We start from the raw sequence: 23598 nt of genomic DNA, 5'->3' as shown, positions 1-23598 counted from the left end.
ATTTCCGTGTTATTTCCGCGGTAATTTCACGCGGCGATTTCCTTCCACACGCTCTCCTTTCTCTTCGCTACCATTTAGAATCGACATCACGACGAGTCGCGAGACGACAAAGCTGCGAGAGGAGCGTTGGTCTCCGGGCGTATAGTCGCGGCTTAAAGCTTTCTTGAGCTTTTCCAGGTCATTGTTCGTCCCGACTAGCGTAACCGGAAGAGAGCAGGAGGCACGGAAAGAGGCGGAGAAAGGTCCCTCGTAATTTTCCAGCCGTGCCGCTCCAGCGACGTTATGCACAACAATGGACGGGGATGTTCCGCGAACACAATGGCTAGTGCGAGCGAAATCATTGCGTGAGCGCCAAAATCGCGTAAATTCCGTCGCCCCCGCTGCGCGTTTCGCGTATCGCGCGCCAAAAATATGTTCTTATCTCGGTATAAAATTAGAATAAAAAGCACACTCTTCCCTCCTCCGCTTTCCCTCCTCCCCTCTCCTCTCTCTGGCATGTCCATAATCTTCTGTAACTAGAGCCGGAAAAATTCAGGTGCAAAATTAAAAAATGAAAAATTTTCAGAACAAGAGTTTATAAGTTTCGAAATTATGTGCGGCGTATTTAGTAACGCATGACTAATAAAATGTACGTTATCGCGATAATCTACGGACGGCTCGTTTCAAGTTTTATTCTTTTTATCGCTCCAGTTTGTTTAATGTTAAACCCACGACTGTATATTTTTTACAACATATTTAATTACAATTACGCTCCTCGTCACGGTGTTAAGGTAAAATTGTACACGAGTCCGTGTGTATTGTGCGGCGAATAAAATGCGTAGAATCGAACGTAGCTCTTTTCCCGCAGCCTGATATAAACGCGGCCTGATAAGGAAACAAAGAGAGCGCGCGCGATCGGATTTATGCGTCCGCATCGCCGGCAATAATTTATGAAAGTCAAACGACATAAAGAACGCACGCATATATGTATACGCGAAAGGAGAAACGGAGATTCTGACGACAGAGAGGAATATCTCGGAATATCTCGAAGGCGGATATAAATTTCCTCCCGTTGTGCGTCTCGCGCAGAGACATCGATGGCTGATACTACAATAGTCGACGCAATACGCGCATAAACGAAAATAAGAGTGATTCAACGCGCCGTGCCGCGCGACGCGAAAGACAATGAACCGGCGGGCGATACGCGCGCACACAACACGCTGAGTTCATCGCGCGTATCGAACGGCGCGCGGCTCGGTGAGTTTCCACGACGCTGCCGTCGAACGATGAGCGAAAATACGAGATTACGTGAAATAAAGTAACGAGCAAGCGATTCTGCAGCGCGCAGTGCTGCGCAAACGCTTGAGAAAAAAACTTAATATACTTATTCGCTACATTTAATATTCCTTCCTTTAATGCGCTCGTTCTTTTATGCTTAAAGGAAACGCGAAAGTTCTCGGTAAAAGGCACAGGAAATAAATATGAGTCAAGGGATTCACGCGATTTTCCCTCGTATACGGATTTGCTGTGTATTGCTGCCGCCGCCGCCGCCGCCGCTGCTGCTGTTGCTCGAACTCTTTAAATAAAAATGAAGCGCAGATTTCATCGGCGAATTCGAGACGCGACAACGCGAACTTCAAACGAGAGGATTATTTATAAGAGCGTCGTCACATGTTGCGCTAAAGATATTGTATCTAGCGAGGGGCTCTTTTTGCACAATACTGTGCGGCATCTGGCGCGTTTCTCGTGATAACCTGGCTCGCTGGAGATACGGGGAAGGAACGGACGGTGACGACGCGATGAGGACTCGAGGATGCTCGTTACTGCCGGAGCGATGCTCGTCGGTGTAACAGCGGCAGCAGCAGCAACAGAGCACCTTGGAGCTGTACCATCGGTGATGGTAATGATAACGAGTACGATAACGCTTACAATACCGACAATAGCCGGAACTACGACGGGGATGAGAAATGTTGAAGTTCCCTTGAAATTTAGCAAAAGGGATGACGTCACCGCCCAGATAGTCGAACGAGTACAAATACTTGGAAACGTTTCCTTTACGGGAGATTTCGAGAGCCAACGCTGAAGATTTCAAATGCATACGCGAACCTCTCTTCTACGAAATGTTGGATTGTGTGTGTGTGTGTGTGTGTGTGTGTGTGTGTGTGACGTATCTGAGGAACTAATTACGATTTGAGGAACTTTCAAGTGTGGAGTTTTAGGAGAGATATGATACAAGCCTTCAAACGTAAATTGTACAACTGTACAACTGTTCTTCCATCGATCCAACCAAGCGGATATGACGATTGCGTATATGCGTAACAGTGAGATTATACGACGACGCGAAACCAACCGCAAAGTTCCGAAAAAATAAAGTTGCATCATACATTGTTATCTTTTTCCCTTCTCCGTAAAATCGCGAAGGTTCCCTCGCTATCTATTTTCTCTTTCTCCTTCCTTCCTTCTGTATCTCTTTCTCTCTTACGATTCTGATTAAATGTTTTCACCACGAGCATCGAAGCGTTTCGTAGCATGCGCATCGTCGCCGACAATGCTTGAAGAAGCATATGAAGGACAACAGCGATCACCACGTACAATCATACGACTTCCCACTCGAACGCGAAGCTGGTTTCCACACAAAGACGTGGTACGAAGGAAATATCGTAGATTCGACACCATTAAACGACACCATCACCTACGGAGCCCAATTGCTTCCCGACTGACCGCGTCCAACGTATTTTCTTATAACGCAGTTTCGTATAGTCGTTTCAAAACCGTTTCAAAAACGAAGCACGTTCTTTGGATCGCGAATTTGTAGAATTCCTTTTTGAGGAGGTTTAAACGAAAGATCGTTGTCTGTATTCTCTATTTAATTCCCCCTATTCAGAACTATACACTTTGAAAGATTCCGATAACTTTGCCACCGTGATGCAAAAACGCTCTCCACAGAAACATTACAAAAGAGAGAGAGAGAGAGAGAGAGAGAGAATAATCGTACTAAATCGTGACGACAAAGTTACTTTCCTACACCGTCATAATAAATGCGAGAGTCAATACAGACGGTATCAAGTATGTAGGTAGGAATTAATCGATGCTGCAATACGCAGATAAAACCGTTACACATTATCACGAATGAAGTCCAGACATTTTTACGCCGTTCGAATGAATGTGCGCGTGTGTAAATATTAAATGTATATTTAAAAAATTGACTAATATAAACCAGACTGATGAGAGACAGATATAGATTGACGAGAAGCCGTTTGAAAACATAAACTTGCAAGTGACACGTCACAATCCAGGTGACACTTGTTTTATGAAAAACATAAACATTATATCCCGCATTCGATTGCCCGGAATGAATATAACACGTCTCTGACGGTGACGTTGCTCAGTTATACCGCGCAAAAAATAATCAAGCGGCAGGTTAATCGATAAAATAATAATGCGCGCGAGAGTCGCTCTCTCGGAAGTAAATCGGCCAAATACGATTATATCGCGCGTAACTTTATATAACGGTACCGTGAACTTTATATAACGGTATCGCGAAGCACGATCTATTCCAGAAATAGCCAGCAATTATTCGACGCCACGCGCACGAGCGCGTTTCGTGTAGTTTTTCGCGCGAAGGAACAGCTGGCTGAAAAATCGCGAACGAGGACGATCTCTCTCTCTCTTTCTCTCTCTCTCTCTCTCCCTCTCTCTCTCTCTCTCTCTCTCTCTCTCTCTCTCTCTCTCGGCGTGGCACGACGCGACGCGATGCACCGATATGCGCATACCGCTGAATTGCGCAGTAGCGTCGCGTGTGGGCGACGCGGAACCCGCGGCTCGGCGGCGGGCTCCGAAATCGACCGGATTTCTCGCCGGCGTGACGGCGTCGCGGCGAAGCAAGTGTCGCGACGCGAGTGAATTACGACGGTCACTGGGAAAGCACAATGAGCACACGTCCTGATTTCTCGTGGCGATGCACGCCACGAGAAAACGAGAACGCACACGCACACGCGCGCGTAGCGTCGCGTCGCGTCGCGTCGTGTCGTGGCGAGACACACGGATCCGGTGTAAAGAGGTTCGGCAACGAATCGCGAGAAGTGCACATACACACATGTCGCCCATGTACGAGGCGCCCATCGCGCGCGTTACGCGAAACGTGCGTGTACGATGAATGACGAGCGTGGCCAGCGGAGGCGTCGCGACGCTGTCGGGAAACGCGGTGAATCGCGCGGAAATGTCTCCACAGAGAAACTTACCGGTGCTACGCGTCGTGCAGGCTCTGTCAACTGCGCAGTTCACGGGCTAAGAGACTCGCTCATCAGGAACGTGACACGCGTAGCACGCGCCCGCACCACTGCGACCGGTCGCGATGAGAACGCGGTGACGACGCGGACGCCACCGCACGATTACTCGTGAAAGCATACCTTCGCGTTTAAATCGCGCCTATCCGATGCCTAGAGCATGACGTGTGTAAGGGGATCGAGAGCCTCTCGCGTCCGATGCTAGGTGTCTGAGCATTGTATAGAGATATCTCGACGACGCTACTGATTACCGTCCCCGGTGGTATAAGTTTTATCTGTGTGTCAGTTTCTCTTCCGGTCTCTTCCGTGCATTACGCACTTGTCTTTTCGAAATTATTTTCCAACAGTGAGCCTGACACTGATTTTGGACGGAAAACGACATCCATATCGTGCATCTTATCTAATGTGCACACGGTTGCCGTGAACGTTTACACTTCCGAAGGCGCGCACGCGTAAACAAGCGAGCCGGAAAAGATAATGACGGAATAAAGATCGAAATGACAGACTGAAACCGCAGCTGCTATCAGCTGATCGACGAGGAATCGAATATAGAGCGAGGCAACACCATCGTATAGTGCACACAAGAGACTGTTGAGAACGGATAACGCCGCGCCACCTGTCGCTTGGAATCCCAACCGACACAACAGGCGCCAGCTTGACCGTACGAACAAAACACCGAGGCAGCTAAACGGCAACCCCTCACCACCCGCCCAGCCCCTTTCGCGCCACGACCTTGTCAAAGCGAGCTCGAGCGCTCACGACTGCCTCTGGATCTCGAGCTGTTCGGAACAAAGCAATTCGCGGGAGTCATCGCGTACGAGCGTCCGCACGCGAGATCGGAAGCTAAGCCCGCGTGCACTCTCTTTGCACAACATGATGTAATCCCGCCGATCGTGACAACACTCGTCATTTTCCACAGGCAGGTTTGCGACAAGCGCCACGAGCACATTGTCAGCGCTCCGTTCGCTCGCTCGCTCGCTCGCTCGCTCGCTCGCTCGATCGGAAAAAAAATATGCGGACTCACCGTCTCGTTCTCCACGATGCACATTGCCATATCCATGCTGTCACCACCACGTGTCGCTCCTCTGCGTACGATGCAGCACGACCAGCTCGTAAACAATAACACAGGGTTCCACGGCTTCTTCCTCTCGCGATGGCGCTCCTCCGTAACAGTTCGCGACGGCAACGTGTATCTGTTTACAAACACAGCAAGGTCACACAGCAGCCGCCGCCTGCCCGCCTCCCCCACACTACCGCCCTCCCACATTCGTCCCGCTGAGTCGTGTTACGTCACGCGACCGTCGCGACGCCGTGCGTGAGGAGAAGTAACTCCCCTCGCGGGAGGTCGATCAAACAGAACGCCTAGAGGCTAATCTCGTTTAAAGAAAATCGAGATTCAAAGTATATAATCAAGATGAAACGTGAAACGGCGTTTTTAGTGTGTGTGTGTGTGTGTGTGTATATTTCAAGTAAGCACCGAACACGACCATATTTTCCGTATATTCCTATTTATTTATTTTCACTCTCAGTTTCAGATGTTTTTTCTCGTAGCTCGACCGTTCTTATAAGTCGCTAAAATTGCCAGTGAGATTCGCACTGTCGTTTTTTTTTTCTTAGTTTTTTCAATATCGGTCTGAGATGTTAACAAATCAGCATGCAGCAATCACAATATATCATCTATTAATGTATATTCTATCGATACTCACCGACCAATTCCTCCTTCGGAAACCCTCCGAAAGCTAGATGTTGGATAGCTAGATACACCGCGTTTCATACACAGAAGAAAGTATCGTCACCACATGGTGATGACAGTGCCTTGAATTTCACGACGGTACGGTAAACACAGAAAAACACCAAGCACAACACAGAGAGAGCCCAAGACACAAAACACTGAAAACACAACCTTTCAGCTTGGCATTCTCGGCAATCCACGCCGGGATTCAATCCATGATCTTTTTACACTTGCCATGATCTTTTTACACTTGCTGGCTTGATACTAAACGCACGAGACGACGATGCCGAACCCGCATGCGAAACTTGGATGCAGCGTGTCGAAATCACGAGATACACTTGTCGAGTAAAAATGCCGCGCCGCGACCGTTACCAGAACTGTCGCCATTGCACGACGCCTGCGATTCTCGAAATAACGCGAGATACTTCACTCGGTACTTTCGGCGGTCTACTTCACGACGTTCAACCCAGGCCTGCATCTCACGATTCTCGTCACGACAAACGCACGAAACTCGTTTTCGACACTCCCGATAACGATAATTCGCATAACAGATGCTCAAATGCGGGAATAACAGGACTCCGCAAAGAACGAACGCGCGAATATTGAATCGGCAGTGCTGAAGCTCCGTTCCACTAGATGCTCGCTTCGACCTCGACCACTCAATGATATTTTGCCATAACGAATCACTCGAAGCGCATTCACAACACTCCCGGCACGAAATCCATCTCTGATGGATCGAAATCGCGGAAAAGACGGAGCGAATTCACGAATACGATCACACGCCGTCATTCTCCATAACTCCATAACTGACCGGATATTCGGCGCGATTGAGATATTTGAATTAGGTACACTAGCGCCATCTACTAAGGCGATCGATTCGTTAATTTGTTAAGAACAATGCTATCCGAAGTAGTGAGTACTCGAGATAATCTTTATGCTGAAAATATAAAAAAACGCACAAAACAATTCAGCGATATTTTCAATAAAAAATACAATCGCTGGCCACGACGTGCCTATTTTTGCAACGGCAGAACGCAGCGATGGCGCGTCAGTCGCGACAGTTGACGCTCGCGATACTCGAGGGTCGCGGTAGTTCGAAAACGAGTCGCGCAAACGTTGTCCTCGTTATATTTTCGCGCATATTAGTTATGTTAGTATGTTAAATCGGCGCGTGAACGAGTATCGGGAATGCCGAATTCAACGAACGGGCGAAACGATGGTTTTATCTTATTATTCGGCCCGTACAAATACGTGATTAAACGTGATATAATACTGGCGTCTGTTACGTTGTGTTCAGGACACGCAGCTACACGACTAAATGCAGAGAGATCAAGCGTTTCGAGATTTAGAACTTGTACCAGTAAGTCAACATCTTCAATACCCTGTGTATTTATTGTTGCTTCGTATAAATTCGAATATACAAACGAGCCTTTATTGTTTCACTCTGAAGTCGTCAATCGTCGTTAATTGAAGAAAATGGCGAATTCAACATTTATCAGCTGCTATTCAAAATATTAAATTACGATCGTTGAGCATTGTGCTTCATTACACGACACGTAAAGTCAAAAGTAAGAATCGGCAAAATGGATGAGAAAATATTAGATGCCGAGTACAAGTGGATCTTTCGAATTTGCACGAATGCTCTCAATGTGTACATAACATTGATGCATTTTATATTTTATGACAATTTACAATCAGAACAAAACCCTAGTAAGCCCGACAAATTAGTACATGAAAAATGAAAACCAACAACATATAAGTGTATAATTTATAAAATTGCAGACGTTTCGTGCTTGTCGTACACGATATTTATGACTGTGTTGGATCTCTTCGCATATTGTATTTATCAATAATCAGAGCAGACTATAAGCAAAAGAGAAAGATCTTGATAAAAGCCAGCAGCGCAATGTATCATATTTGTTTGCTTTCCATTATCTTATAATGAGAAGAAAAAATGGGTAGAGAGAAAAATATTGTATGACCTTTTTAAAAAATATTCAAAACTTATATTTTAAATCGTCTTAGTGAAAATTCTCAATGCAGAATTGTACAAGACGTTTAACCGTATTCTAAGTATCATAAGAATAAAATGGGAGGGGTGGGTAAGGTATATGGTATATATAATACAGTACTAGTCGTCATCTTTATGTGTTCCAAAAATATTCTAGTTGTCTGTCTCTCTCTCGCTCTCTTTCTCTCTCTCTCTCTCTCTCTCTCTCTCGCTCTCTCGCTCTTTTTAACAGCTCTCATACATTCATTCCGTCTCCTTCGTACACACTCTTTTTCACACAGTATTTATTACATCTATCACTCGGTCACAAGCCGCGTATGAAGCTACATAAATCGAAAAAGCAATCTGAATACTCGCACACGTCTTGAGCTAATCTAGTGAATCTCCTGTCTTTAAAGATAAAGGGAATGCGGAACTTAAAATGTTGGAGATATGTAAATTTTATAATGATATTAATCAAAATAATCTGCGCAAACGGGCAATATACAGTGGAAGTATCTTATCGTGACCTCTTACAATAATCAATCAAACGTTAGAGCTTTGTATTCTGATTCATTCCTGATCCTGATCATGTGATCACGAATTCGTTTCTTATTGATAATATAAATTCAATTGGAAGGCGAAAATGTGGATGAAATACGTAAACTATTGAAATATATATCTTGAACTGAATAATTTCCTGTTTTATGCGTAAACATATAAGAATGTATGTACGATAATATGTGACAGGCGAAGCACATACACGAAAAGGAACAATACATAATCTGTTTTTTTTTTCCATTCTTTGACACAGGGTGGTCAAATAGCACATACACGCAAGATAAAAAGTAAATGGTCACCGATACCAACGACCTGCCCCTCCCATATTTGTGGCAGTACTTGTAAAAAAAAGAAAAGGGAAGAAAGCAATTTTCTCAAGTTGACGGTTAAAATAAAATGCCACGTGTACGCGAGTAATATTAAATTCCAATTTATGACAATGTTAAGATCACAATAAAAGATCAAACTACGTTTTATCGAAATAATGTAAATAAAATTCTCATTGACCACCCAACATTCAATTATGACAGTTATGACAATTATGGGATGTTGCTAAACTTATTTACAAAGATAGCTATTCTCACGGAATCCCTTATTAGAATTTTATAATTTATACTTATTCTGTACACATACAACCGAGATTACTACTAGAGCGAATTTTATGTATGTACATAATTTGGCGGTTGTCTGTTTCAAAATACTTAAAAACTTTACGCGATAACGCTCACACTCACACTCACACTCACACACACACACACACACGTCATACACTCACACACGCTCATACATGCATGTATATATATACGCGCCAACGATCGCCGTCACACACTGCATAGCTGCGTGTGAATCCTATTCACCGATAATGTTCTCTCTAAGTGGAAGAAGTTTCGGCCGGCCCTCTCGCTCGATCGTTCGTGCCGAAAAGAAACGTAATTATAAATACCGAGAGCCCCGCCTGTTAACTAATCGCGGAACTAATAATCAACTAATAATTTTTAGTTACTACTGTAACCGTCCGCAAATAAACGAAGCTTCGAACGGGCGATAATACACAACATTGTTTATCTACCATTGCGAATCCTCCTTAGACCTTATTTTATCCTCTTTCTTGAGGTACAATCGTTGATATTCCTCCTGGTAAGTGACGTAATGCGTGTTCGATTTACCGGCTTTTTGAATGGCACCGCCGACTGGCGAATGACTGGGAGAAAATTTCATCTCTTGCAACTCTTGCAACTCCTTCAACGACCGCATTACCATTTGCACGTCCTTCTCCTGCTCCGTCGGCTGTACTATGCTAGCCAGATTATCGTCCGCGATAAAACCGTCTTTCCGTTTGTCTGTTAACCCACGCGGTGACGTGTCATCGTTGATGATCTGGCTGAGAAAGTTGGTCGCGGCGATCGTTTCCTCGTTCTGCCTCTGCTCCTGCTCCTCTTTCGAAAGGGTCGCTTGCTGCGGTATAGGCACTATGTCTGGGGTAATAGGCCCTATTTGCTGCTCGAGCATCTTCTGATCCTTTTTTCTCTTTTTCGAGTCATGTGACGGTTTGTGCTTCACTTCCATGCACCGATCTCTCTTCTTGTCTTTCTTATCGGTTTTATTGACCAGGTCGACATCCTTATCGTCCACCAATCTCTTGTCACACTTCGCATCGGTGTTCTCGTGTAAAAGTCTGTGCTTCAGATTCTGCGTTGGCGCCGGATAAGAAGCATCTTGCCTGAACACGGAATGATGTCCAGTCTGTACTATTTCGTTCGTTTTTGAGTGACTCGCTGCTTCCGTACACGCCGTGATGGAAACTACATCCTTCTTCGACTCCGTGGTCTTTCCCGACAGTTTGTGATAATCATTGACAGGCGTGATGGACAGAGAGCTATTCGTTAGATCCATGAGGTTAAATTTCTCGACGTGACTCTTGACATGCTTCTGAGCCATCAACTGAGCCGTGGGTACAACGGAGATTTTACCAACGGTAGAATTATTAATGGCATTAACCGTGACGTTCTCTTGCTGCTGTCCCATGTTATTTTCCGTGTGTTTGTCCTTGTGTTTACTACTGTGTTGCTTCTTGTCGATAACCACGTCCCTTGCCGATGCTTGATTCACGAAATTCACAGTCGAATGTTCGACGCTGCTCTGAGTACTTCTGGGTACGATCGTAGGTATCCTCTCCCTTTCTTGAGATGAAACATTATTCGTGTTTGTGGTATCGTTCCTCGCAACGGAATTACAAATTTGAGTATTCCCAGCGGCAATAACATTATTTGCATTGGTCATTTCCTTCGGTTTTTTCAACTTCTTCTTAATGCTAAAATCATAATGATCCATTGACACGAAGCAATATGCGAATAGTTAATATCAATGAAGTGCATGAGCGAGCGAGTTAGTAAGGCAAGGCATGTAAGAAATAAAAAGCACGCAACCAAGTGATTGTTTAATAATAAATAGACAAGAACAAAAATAAATATACGTGTGTCAATTGAACATAAGTAACTTGGACAATCTTGGCGTATGTATACATAATAAGTTAAAGAAGCATTTGAAAAGCAATGTAACATCGACATTAATGATCTGCATACGAATCAATCTTTTAGGCAGTTTATCTATAAATGCATCTAGTTGAATATCGTTCTTGTAGAATTCAACTTTTTGCTAGGAATCCATTAATATGTTTCGAGCGAAGAGGTACAAAATCATATTAATCCAATACAATCACCTTCCTAAAACACACAATGGGCCAAACAATAGAGCTACCAGCCGACAACTAATTGACAGCGTGTACGACAATACGCGGGTTTCTCGATCGTGATTTGCAAAGCAATTGGTTAGAGAGATCTATCCTTGGTAGATCTTTCCATTTTTCGGAAATGTATTAATACTCTTTCACCTTAACGAAAATATATAAACATTAGGATTTAGTTTTTCATGCGCAAAGCAAAGCACAAACAGTTCGAAAGTTTTCTTGTCCATGCTCGTAAAGGGTAAGATTGGCTATTATATTTATGGCTGTTAGAGTACATTATAAGGTAATACTTACACCGGCCCAACGGGACTACCGTATTTTATCAAGGTTTGCAATCGTACACAACCGGGTGGCCACAACGGTAAAACGTTAGTATCCATAAAAGTAGCGACGAACGACTCCATACTCTCTTTTCTTGGTCTAAGAATTTTGAAGTAATGCCTCCTGGCGTTCGCAATTTCAAGAACGAGTTTTCTGAAATAGTAGAAATTTACATTTACACACACACGTGAACGTGAACAAATTCGAGATATGATATGAATTTTAATTAACCGATAACACACTTCGCTTCGTCAGTCCATGGAAATCGTTTTCGGGGGATCTTCGGTTTGTCCGTAGTTTTAGAGACGTCGTCTTCATCGCTACTTTCCGCATCCGCAGGAGACCCCTCGAAACCCCTGAAATCGACCGATTCGTTATATTTAATCGAAAGATATTATCATAAAAATACATGATATCGCGATGACAAAGAATGATGATCAGCATTTGTTGTGACAGAATTCCTCGATACACAATCTTCTCTTGGACAATAATATGATACGTGATCAAGTCACACCTAATCGTCGAATTGTGTCCCAAATCAAATGCATATCTGTTTAATACAAAAGATGATGCTAGTGACGAACTAAATACTGATACTGATGATAAAAAGCCCCGCATCTTCCTCTGCTTTCTCAATCAGTGTCTGATGAAAAATGACTGCTAAGTAATGAAATGTCTCTTCATCCATATGCGAACATAATTGATTATGAATGTTCGTAATTAATTGAGAGAGCAAAAGCATATAAGCATGAGTAGATCAAGGGAGAAAGATAAAGGCAGTAGATAGAAGAGAGGGAAAGATGAAGAGAAAGAGCAATCGGAGAGGCGAGAATAGATAGGGGTTCCTCTTACGAGGGGCGCCTTACCAACAGTACCGATATATCTCCCAGTATAATTGAGGACTGAGAAATAAAAAATTACAATGAGTTCAGGTTCAGAAAATTATAAATTGTAGATTTATGTACTAATACCGGCAAATAGTAGATTTTTTTCTATTCGCAGATACATACATGTACGTATAACACACCCAAAATTATACAATATACGTTCATAAATTATAAAAATTAATTGTTTACCAACAAAACACCCTGTTAATAAAGCCTGGACTAAAATATATATATATATATATATATGTATAACTGTTGTATATATCAGGAAAAAAATCAAAACGGACTAATCATGTATGAGATATAATGAGAGTTACTCACTTTTCGTCGGCAACTTTTTGGCATTCTTTCATATATTTATCCATAACCGAGGGCATGACATTATCGATGAGTGTCTTTAATCTAAAATAAAGGAGCTTTGTAAAAGGTCGAAACTTTTTAAGAAAATACACACACTGAATTACTTTCGTGGGTTTCAAAATGATTATTTGTCTACATGAATAAGTCTTACTTCTGCATTGGTTCATTCACTCTATGCTCCGCGTCCTCCAGATATAATTTTTTAGCTCTACTGAGTAAGGTAATTTTCTTACAAGGCAAAAACCGTACTAGGTGGGCATAAGTTTGTAACCTTACGCTAGGCGAATTCATCATCCGTAGTTTTTTCTCTAAACTGCAAAGAGAATAACGCATGTTAATTCCAAACTGTTCTGCACGACCTGGTTTGTTATTACAATTTATAATGTAGGAACTTACTTAAAAAGTACTTCGTTAACCGTGTTGTTGAAGAATTTACTTTTACCATCTTTGCTATTCTCTGCGTGAGCCTTCAATTTATTTACTATCTCTTTTATATCTTCGGGAAGATTCTCGGGTAATAACGTTTCCTTATTATACATCTCCTCCCCGTCAGATTCCACGTAGAGACAAACGCGCGACTTCCCCGAGTCGGATGTATCTCGACTCGACGTGTCGTCCTCGACCCTAGCCGCGTTCACAACACTCTCAATTGCATCGTCAATGTTGCTGTCCTTACCGCCGAACCTCTTTAGATCCATCTTTTTCACGTCGAATCCGTTACTATTGGACGATTTTTTCTCAAATTTCTTTATATCGAACTTTTTATCACTTATTTTATTTTTCTGTAATTCCAATTTATCAGACTTTTTCTTCTCCTCTTGATCCTCAGAAGCTGAAATCGCAAAATCATATTTAAAAAACGCACATATTGATCGATAATTCGTAACATCTTCGATATTGTAATTAGATACTGTAACGATGTATGTAACAGTGAGAAACAACAGTACCTGTACCACCTTCAACATCGGTTATATCACTTTTATCTTTCCGTCTATTTAAAAGGTCCGGATCCTGTTGAGAATTTTGTTGTTGTTGATCCTGCGTTTGATGATTTTGCGCCTTTTTCCTCTTCTTGCTATTTTCATGATTACTTTTCTTCTCGCCGTTGTCCTCAATTTTTCTCTGTAAAAGATTATGGCGTTATCGTCGATTCTACAAGTAACGAGTAACACACACGGTATTGTGTTTGAATTTCAGTTACCTTTCGTGGGTTACTGCCGGTAATATCCTCCGTCTCATCGTCTTCCGACGAGCTGATGGTTCGTTTTTCTAGACGTTTAGGACTATCCACATCTTCGGTGTCTTCCTCGCTGCTCTCGCTGCTCTCGTCTTCATCGCTATTATTATTGTTATTGTTATTGTGGACTAATGAGTGTCTATCGGCCGCACGAAATTCGAGGGCCCCGCAATTAATATAGAAGCCCCCATGCGCCGTGGTCATCTCCTCGGGTACAATCTCGTCGTACTACGGGAAGGAAAAAGAATCGATTTTATGAAAAACGCGATGCTCCTCGACGAAATTGCCTTTTCCCTGCGTGAGAGATGCAAAGCACACATACAGCGTCAGTGTTGTCGATGAAGGAATCATTCTCATCATATCCCGCGCCCAAATCCACATAATCGTCGTACTTGTGTCTTTTCTTTCCGATAGACGTTCCCTAAAACACGATAGACAAAAAATATCAACGTCTCGAAACTTCATTGCTACTGAAGTTACACAGAATAGCAGAAGAGTTCGTTTCGCTTCAGACTTGTCGCACGTACATATTTCGCTTCAAATCGCTTTGCCATGTCTCGAAGCTTATCCTCGTCATCGTCATCGTCGAACGGATCCAATCCGTTTGTAGCATTCTCATCTCCCCTCTTCTCGTCTTTCCTTCGCTTCTTCTGCAAAGCAAACGATATTCGTTCGTTACATTTCCGTCCGGTAATCGCATCGTTCTTGTAACTGTTGTAACACCGGACGTTATCTATTTAATCTACAGCAACGGGATCGCTCTTACTCCGTACTCACTCGCGATACGATTTTTCACTTTCACTAGAAAATTCAAATCGATCGGAACGCAACGACGTATATGCATGCGGGCACAGTTCATACGCGAATCCCGGGCGTTCAGATATATAACACTTGTGAAAATACGATAATTGACTCTGAAAGGGTGCCTCTCGCGTGCGCCGATACTAGGAGCGCATACCGCAGTAAGAACGTCGTCCTTGCGCTTTCGCGCGCTCTCTCTCTCTCCTCTCTCTCTCTCTCTCTCTCTCTCTCTCTCTCTCTCTCTCGCTCGAGTCGCGAACAGCCACCACCTCCTACGGTCTCCTGTTCTCCTGCTGCAGGGACGCCGAATCGAGTGATTGATCCAGTCAGCGATGCGATTGTTAGTAATCGAAGGTGGTTCCTTTTGACACGAACGTCTCTCGATCGCGGGCCGGCTCTATCGAGCGTAATCGCGCGCAATTAATTATCCGATCGATCGGCCGATCGAGATCCATCGCTAGCGCCGATACACTGCACAGTGTCGCTTTCACTTTTCTATCGCACGATAGATTTTCACCGCGCTTCGCGCGGTTATTATCGGGATTCTTGACAAAAGGGGAAAAAAGGGAGAGGGCAGATTAACCCGGTAACACGGAACGAGCGTTTCAACCGCGCGCCGTTTGGTAGCGTCAAAAAATTCAGTAAAATTACGGAGTTGCATGCAGGCACGCGCGGTTATCGCACGGCGGGATCGCAAAATAAGAGAAACCAGATGATGAAAGAGAGAAAAGGAAGGAGGGAGAGAGAGAGAGAGAGAGAGAGAGGGAGGGAGAGAGAATTGCAAAATGTAACAACGTAGCACGCTTTTTACCGTTCGTGCGCGGACATGTGTGTCCTACGAATCTCGTAATTTATATTTAAAATCGGGTGCGCGCGAGAACGACACAGTTCTTTGATTTTCAATTAGAAATTCCCACTGCACATTTAAATCCGCGATGTTGCTACGGTGCGGAATAATTTCAAGGGTGAAGGTCAACGGACTGTAAATTTTCAAACCGGCCGCCTCGCTTTTCCGAAATTTGATTTGTTGTTGGCGATTCGCAGCACGTTTTCGAGACACGTGCGCGCGGCCAAAACAAAGCGGCGCCGCAACGTCAAATTCGATTCTGCGTTCTTGAATTTCGATGAAACAATGTTCATTTCTACTTTCCCGGCAAACCGACGGACAGACGTGACACATACGGAGAAAGGCAAGATAAATTAAAGGCAAATTAAATTGTTTTCAGTCGCCCCCCCTCCCCCCGCTAACTCAGCGATTCCGACTAATGACGCCGACGTAATTAACACTTGATTTTTATGTCTTAATTGATATGTCTAGATTACGCTTCACGGTTATCTCGGACGTGGAACCGGCCAACGAAAGCTAACTCAATCAGAAAATGCACAATTTGAGAATCTTACGGAACGAATTTGGATCTGCAAGCGAAGTGAGAGAAAAAAGAAAGAGCAAGCAAAGAAAGTCAGACGTATGTATTTCCTATGTATGTATCCTCTCGAAAATATCTCGTCATATGGCATGGATAAAGAAATACAACAGAGATACTTTACGAAACATCTGTTAAAGAGCTAAAACTTTCGAAACGCTCATTGTCAGATCAGGTAAGAATTTAGGCGTAAGAGAGAAAATATTTTTCGAGAAAAACGTGAAGAATGAGGGACAGATTCACACGGTTCAAGCTCGAGAGAGACCTGCGACGAACAACATTCCTCGTAAATAAATTTATGCGTTTCTCTCGGTGAAATTCACTCCGCCAGACCTCCTGCTCGCCGTTCCGTGAAGCGTAGAGACAATTATGAATATATCTGTTGCTTTATTTTCGAGAGGAGCTCGATCTCGCCGATGATTATTCACCGGCATCGGGAGACCGGTGAGATATCGAGAAGGAGAGAGACAGACAGAGAAAGGAAGGAGAAGAGGCTCGCGAACGCGTGACATACGGTCTCGCGAGCGGCGTATTCGATACGTGCCGGCGGTCACGAGTCTCGCCTCCGGTGCATCGATCTACAATTCAGAAAGGAGAGCCCGCAACACGCTCTCTCGCGCGCGCGTGAAATAAGAGACTCCGCGCGACACATGCATTTACGTCGTGTGTCGCGCGTCGTCCCTCTCTTTCAGTCTCCCTTCGCTGCGCGTCCTCCGTCCCTCTCATTCTCCACCATCTCCCATATCTTTCTCTCTTGTGCACAGGCGACGACGACGACGACGACGACGACGACGAGTGCGCGGTCGAAGGGAATACGTGGCTTGCGAAATAGATCGTAGCGTAGACGTTGCACACACAACGAATAAGGCCTCGTCGTTACCGCCGTTCCTCCCTCTCTGTTTCTCTTCCTCGGGGGGAGAGGGGGTGAGAGAGAGAGAGAGAGAGAGAGAGAGAGAGAGAGAGAGAGAGAGAGAGAGAGAGAGAGAGAGAGAGGGAGGGGAAGAGAGAGAGAGAAACAACGCGAGAGGACGAGCGGGAGAGAAAGGGGGTAGAGAGAGAGAGAGAGAGAGAGAGAGAGAGAGGAGAGAGAGAGGGAAAATTGGAGAGAGACGAGAAGAGCTCGCAATGCCGGACGGTGTCGTCGTCGCTCAATGGCAACTCTCGTGGAGACGTTTTACGAGCGAAAAAGGGCCGCACGAAGAACGCTGCACGAGAGAAAGGCGCGCACGTCCTCTAAGGTGTGTAATCTGACGCGCCCCCCGCCTTGTAGCCTCGTGACAGCGTGCATACACGTCGGCGACGCAGCAGCCCGGCGACACACAATGATGACGTTGACAACGCGCGGAATACGGAGGGCCGCGCGAATCGATCAAGGAGCCGTTTTCGCCCGTCTCTCGGCGGACAGTCGTCTAGCGAGGATTCTCGCATTCTTACGTGGGAACGACGAGGGGGAGGGGGGGACGCGACGGCGGACACGGCGATGTCATCGCGCCGTCCGTCCGACCGCGTGATGACAATCGCGCGAGAGCGACGCGCCGACGGAAAACGCCGCGACGATTTCTCTCGCGTATTTTCCGCGGAACCTTGCCATCTGTTCCCTGCCGCGACACACGGACACGCGGTTTAGTCCGTCTCACTTCACGCCGTATGTCGCGCGCGCGTCACGATTCCGACGCGCACGCACGGCTCCCTTCGATCTCCCTTTTCCGCCGCGGCCGCCACCAAAGTGTGCGGCGAGCGGCGGCGAGCACACGTTTGTCGCGAGCGCGGTCCGACTCACCTCGGCCGATTTCAGGAGCTGCGCGTAGTTGAATTCGGGACATGTCTTCTCGTTCGACTCCGGCAGGGTGAGCGTGAAGCGGAAGGAGGGAGCGAGCTGCTTGCCCATATTCCCCTTTTTCTCCTTCTTCGTAGCGTGGCCCAGGGACTCCGGAAACTCCAGGGTCTGCAGAGGTACCCGTTTCGTCTCTGACATTCCTACATTTAGCACCGAACTTAACGCGAATCACAGAAACACTGCGGACGCTGCAACGGCGGCAACATGGTACACCTCTCTCACACACTCTCTCACTCGCCTAAACACCGCGCGGACACCGCCGCTCGCACGTCGCCATCTTCGGCACGACTGTTTTTAGAGTGCGCTGTCGACGCATCGTGACGCGCTCGGCACGATGCGCCGCCGCTCGGATAACACGGGATTTGCATCGCGCGTTGACAGCAGACGGTTCTAGGAATTTCTGCCGAGCGACACTTTTGTCTCTAGGAAAGCTATCCTGCTATTGGACGACGGTCGTCTTCGCTCGAACTTCCTGCAGAGCTCGAAGTTGGCGACTCGCGAAACGGAAAGCGAGAGAGAGAAAGAGAGAGAGAGAGAGTCGGTTTGTTTTCGTAACCATCTGCCTCGCTCTCTTCGTGTCGTAATGAGATGTCAGATGCAGCTGTCAATGTTGTGTACGGTTTATAACGGGTTAGGAGTTGGACGCGCTCTCTTGGATATGTTTGTAAATTGAAATCAATTCAATGATATATTCAGTGAAATGATACTTCGGAACAAGGCATTGATACTCTGAGTATATTTTATTACAAGTTCTACAGATCTTAACTATATTTAATATTATCATCACACAGAAGAACTTGTACGTGGCTGTGAATAATCTCTATATTATGTGTATATTAAATATCTCATATTTGAATACCTGTAATAGCAAAAGCATAGTCTTCTAAAGTACATTTTTTTATACTACACTTATATACTGTAATTGCATATACTTGTAAAATTTATGCAATTACAATAAACAAATACATACAAGATCAGAAGGAGGCAAATGTATGTGTATAATTGGTAGTTTGAAAATCTGCTAAAATACTATACGCTATATTAAAAATTATACACGCTACTCTTAATTATAACTTTAAAAAGGTGTATATATATATATATATGATATTTAATCAAATCCCAGTCCCTGGATCATTCTCCACAGCTTGATTATTTTTCTTTGCTATTTTAAGTGCTGAAAATTGCTGACCTAAAATCTTCATCACATCGGCATGTCTCATATTATTTTTTTCCTTCTTCACAGAGTTGTAATTCTGCTTCACATAAAGTGCGAAGCCAGAAGGTTCTTTTTTTAGACTAACTTTTTGCACAGTACCAGACTTTGTTGTTTTATTGACTAACAATTCAAATTTTCCATAGCAATGGCCACAACGTTTCCTCTCAATATCCAAGGACTTTGAATGTCTCCCAATGCTGTGACAAATAATATCAGTTTCAGAGATGTTAGAGTGAGGATACATTTTTGTTTGTCATTGTCATTGGTATGCCATACCTGTAACCACAATCTGTGCATCTATATGTAAATTTAGTCTTAATTTCATAATCGTGGCATCGACGAATTTGTGGCAATTCGGGAAACGTCCTCATTGCTGTATTAGCCCTGTGTACAATGCAAAATAAATTATACAATACTCTGTAACGTGAAAAACTCGTGTATAATATTCCCTGGCTTATTTAATAATGAAATATAATAATATACCATTTTGTCCAGAAAGGTCCGTGACCATCAGACACATTATTTATTAACCAAGATGCAGCATGACACATTTCATGAATCAAGGTGTCCCTTAGTCTATCTGGTGTATCCAAAATCTATAAATCGTAATTCATTTTAACCACATTTAACTAATTATACTTGTACGCTAGTAAGTAAAAGCAACGAAAATGTACCTTTGTTGCTAATACAATCCTTGAGGATTTGACGACACCAGTGAGACTTCTCACTGACTTCTTGTTATAACAATATCCTGCAGTACCTCTCATACGTATGTTCCATTCAATCGGCAGATCTTGTGGCAATTGACCATCAAATACTTTTTCATTATACAGTTTATACAATTTTTTGCATAACTCTTCTTTCTGATTTTTATAATCCGATCTATATTTCTTTGCGTCAGGATGAGAGTTGTTCATTGGAACCATACTCGATAATGATGCCAAAAAACTTTCGTGTCTTAATGATCTACTCGTTGTGACTGATTTCGTTAATGTTTTAGATGGTTGCAGCGTATCGGTGGTTTCTAAAAAATTATATACTTTATGATTATCCTTCTTTAAGTTTGAGCAAATACTACATTACATTCCTCACTTTTTTTAAAAGTAGACTTCGGTGGTATATAGTCTCCAGGGTCAAATTCGCTTGTGATAGAACCATCGTCATTACTGAATGATAATCTTCTCCTGGGAAAATTTTTCTCGGGATCACTGCTGGATTTTTCATTTACTTCATCCTCGGTATCAGTATCACATAGTGACAATATTCTAAAGCAATAAAATACTCTTTCATTAAATGATATATCAAGACATGTAACATATATAATGTAAACGTACTGTTTGACTGAAGTCGATACTGGCGTAGGTTTGGTAAGCTTTTGTTTGGGTGTTGTATTATCTGTGGAAGTTCTAAAGTTTGTTAAAGCGGTGTGATATATACTCTCGCCATTGTCGCTTGAAGACGATTCGTCATTAATAAAACTATCTTGTTTTTTATGCTTTCGTTGGACTTTCTTTCTTGTGTCCGACCTGATGTCAATTTTAACTGAAATAAGATTTTTCAAAAGAAGAAATTATCTTAGTAAAATATCTTAGTAAAAAATGACATTCAGAAGATATAAAATTTTTTACCTGAGCTGGAATTGCCCAGATCTATTGTACAATATTGATTATTTAATACAGGTTTCCTATAACGGTATAATTTGTTAAGTACATTTTTGGTAAACATATGAAATTATGATAAAAATATGAGTTACCGTTCTGTTTGTATAGTTTTAACTATTGTTTTGGAAACTTTCTTCCGTGGTTCGGATGTTGGTAATAATACATTAGCTTTATTTCTCCAGGATTTGCCATAAAGCTTATCTAATATATTTGCACAATTCTTTACATCTGCATCCTCAGGATCATTTACCACCAATGAAGATATCTTTTTCTCAGTATGTGCTTTTGCTAGAACCGTTGGTCTATCTGGCGTACAAAACTCAGAATTATTATCTTTAGATCTTTGGACAAATCTATCCAGAGTAGTTTGTCGCGTCGGAAATAACTGAATTTCCCCTTTGCGACTCGTAATTGTAGTTTGTTCCTCATTGGTATGCGCTTTATTGATCTGTCCCCTGTTATTTGGAGTTTCATAGTTCAACTCTAATCTTTCTAGGCTGCTATTTCCAGAATTTATACTGTTTCTTATACTCGCGGGTATGTTACTGCAAGAACTATCGCTTCGAGAGTCAGGTTGATTTGTCATAAGCCATTGAGCAATTTGTTCTTTTTTCTTCTCAGACAGTGGTCTGTAAAGGTCCTCATTCTTGGATGTATCGATAAGTTTGCTATTGTGCATTTGGTTGTTCAGTTTTGATGAGTCAGTTTGTGAGTCAGGAATAATATCATCTATAAGACTTGTCTCGATAACATCAAAACTGTCATTGCGACAACTTATTTCCCCATCTTTTTTGGATGAGAGGGCAGGATGCATTATATCCTCATCCATATCTGTACTCTCGTCAATTATTATATTAGTTTCTTTCTTCTCTTTGGGAGAATCATACACAACTTTTGTGGATATTATATTTCTGAAAATTTTACGAGTATCTTCTTTCGTAAGTTTACCTTTTCCTACATTATTTTGTCGTGGAGTAGTACGAACAGTGATTTGATCTAATCTATTTCGAATACCAGAACTGCTACTGCACGTCAAACTATTTGGTGTTGTTACTTCATTTATTTCTTTAACATTATATATTTCATGTTTCTTATTCGTATCTGTATTAAATTGTCTAATTTTTTGCTTGGTAGGTGTTAATATAGTACTTTTGCAGGAACTTTTTATATTAGATTTATTTGTCCATTTTTTAGCATTTCTATCGTAAGTCATGTCACTACTATTAGTAGTAGCAGTCTCATCAGAAGTATAAGATACTTTATGATTTTGTACATTATTGATATATTTTCTACTTAACAGTCGGTCATCAGATCCATCATCTAATCTCCATGGTAAATTAATCTTTTCTTCTTCGTCCTCTGAAGAGGTTTCCGAAATATAGAATCTCTTATATTTTACTTTATTTTTGTTTTTAGAAGCTGTACCAGATTGCCATTCTGATTTTTCAAAGTGCTTAGGTGATGAACTGCAACTTGAGTCACTAATCACAATAACACTGTTCTCTGTTTTCTCTTTATTATTTTCTACCGGTTCATGTGTGTCCTCAGTAGTGGAATCATCAGAAAGTTGCAATATAAAGTCCTGTGAGTCACTCACAGAGTCCCTCAAATAATTAGAAGTCATTCTCAGTCTCTTTCTCCTTATTTGTCTTTTGGCAATTTAAATTAATGTTTGAAATGTGCCTGCAACAACAATCTTTAAAACGTGTATATAAATTATCTGTTTATTACTTACTGTTTGTGATTACTTACCTCCCTGTTTTATCATCCTGCTCACACGTACTGTTTCAGTGAGCTCATCACGTAGCAATAACTTTCAACAAAGGAAATAAGTGTCAACCAGGTAAACAAACAATGTCAACAAAACTGTCGACCACGAGGTAAAATTCAGTGATAAATGAGAGAAAGTCCATCAGTTTCTTGTATATATTGCATGATTTTGACGGCTATTTTTATTGATTTCTATTAAATGAAAGTAACAATGGTACTATTGAATAAATCGCAACAAAAGAATCTACGAAATACTCGCATGTAATCAAAAGTTTCAAACCACCAATAGTCCGTTGAATCGCCACGATATTGCCAACTGTAGAAGAATTAATTTCCGATATTAGAATGAATTTGTATATTATACAGATCGAAAATACAAGAGGTTTACGCATATTTTGAATATTCTTAACAAAATGCTTCTTTTATCGAAATGAAGTTTTATTAATATTTTGTTATAAAAATTGTCTCTGTTGATTTAGAGTTGGCGGAACTTGAAAGGATATGCTAGCGCTCTCTCAAGTAGGCGTCGTACACGATATAGCGAGCTTGTATATATTCGTATACAGCCGTTCGCTCACATAAATCCACAAATATTCCCTAAACTACAAAATAATCTGCAAAATAATGAAATAATAAGATCTACCACCGACGAGATAATATAAAGACTGACAGCCCTGGGTAAATTTTCGTATCAACTAAAGGGGCCCGAAAGGGTCCGTAAGCAATTATGTCATTACCGGCTGAGTTGCCTCTTAACCTAATCTCTTTGTTCCAGATGGCAGCAGAGGGA

At 42.8% G+C, this 23598-nt stretch overlaps 3 protein-coding genes across 7 annotated transcripts in view; all 3 read right to left on the bottom strand.

Annotated features, from left to right (window-relative positions):
• Positions 1 to 6108, bottom strand: part of REPTOR-BP (REPTOR-binding partner) — a 21753-nt gene extending 15645 nt beyond the window's left edge. The window contains exons 1-2 of the mRNA XM_011141694.3: positions 5972 to 6108; positions 5290 to 5458 (exon numbers count right to left, since the gene is read on the bottom strand). Of these exons, the coding sequence (XP_011139996.1) occupies positions 5290 to 5458; positions 5972 to 6039 (237 nt within the window). The 5' untranslated portion in view covers positions 6040 to 6108. The remainder of the gene's footprint in view (positions 1 to 5289; positions 5459 to 5971) is intronic.
• Positions 6109 to 8121: 2013 nt separating this feature from the next.
• On the bottom strand, positions 8122 to 18451 carry yem (yemanuclein). Of its 3 annotated transcripts, none has more exons than XM_011141695.3 (12): positions 18105 to 18451; positions 14627 to 14749; positions 14422 to 14520; positions 14064 to 14327; positions 13810 to 13984; positions 13259 to 13694; positions 13014 to 13175; positions 12824 to 12904; positions 12482 to 12517; positions 11858 to 11971; positions 11589 to 11768; positions 8122 to 10859 (listed from the first exon to the last, which is right to left on the bottom strand). In XM_011141695.3, the coding sequence occupies exons 1-12, from the start codon at positions 18297 to 18299 to the stop codon at positions 9614 to 9616; spliced, it is 3111 nt and encodes a 1036-aa protein (XP_011139997.1). In that variant the 5' UTR covers positions 18300 to 18451; the 3' UTR covers positions 8122 to 9613. The 3 variants fall into 3 exon arrangements, with proteins under 3 accessions (XP_011139997.1, XP_025159097.1, XP_011139998.1); XM_025303312.1 differs by lacking the exon at positions 18105 to 18451 and adding an exon at positions 15058 to 15117; XM_011141696.3 differs by lacking the exon at positions 12482 to 12517.
• Positions 18452 to 18498: 47 nt separating this feature from the next.
• Positions 18499 to 22999, bottom strand: LOC105183501 (Germ cell nuclear acidic peptidase). Of its 3 annotated transcripts, XM_011141699.3 has the most exons (10): positions 22791 to 22998; positions 21131 to 22734; positions 21006 to 21061; positions 20712 to 20919; positions 20470 to 20642; positions 20052 to 20401; positions 19861 to 19973; positions 19654 to 19761; positions 19351 to 19574; positions 18499 to 19020 (listed from the first exon to the last, which is right to left on the bottom strand). In XM_011141699.3, exons 2-10 carry the CDS (start codon positions 22660 to 22662, stop codon positions 19007 to 19009), a joined length of 2778 nt encoding a protein of 925 aa, XP_011140001.1. In that variant the 5' UTR covers positions 22663 to 22734; positions 22791 to 22998; the 3' UTR covers positions 18499 to 19006. The 3 variants fall into 3 exon arrangements, with proteins under 3 accessions (XP_011140001.1, XP_011139999.1, XP_011140000.1); XM_011141697.3 differs by lacking the exon at positions 18499 to 19020 and having other exon boundaries at positions 19027 to 19574; positions 22791 to 22999; XM_011141698.3 differs by lacking the exon at positions 18499 to 19020 and having other exon boundaries at positions 19027 to 19574; positions 21131 to 22721; positions 22791 to 22999.
• Between the last annotated feature and the right edge of the window lie 599 nt (positions 23000 to 23598).

The sequence above is a fragment of the Harpegnathos saltator genome, unplaced genomic scaffold (assembly GCF_003227715.2).
Source record: "Harpegnathos saltator strain DR-91 unplaced genomic scaffold, Hsal_v8.6 scaffold539, whole genome shotgun sequence".
Lineage (NCBI taxonomy): Eukaryota > Metazoa > Arthropoda > Insecta > Hymenoptera > Formicidae > Harpegnathos > Harpegnathos saltator.
The sequence above is the reverse complement of the archived record's forward strand: the minus strand, read 5'-3'. Positions and strand labels throughout refer to the sequence as shown.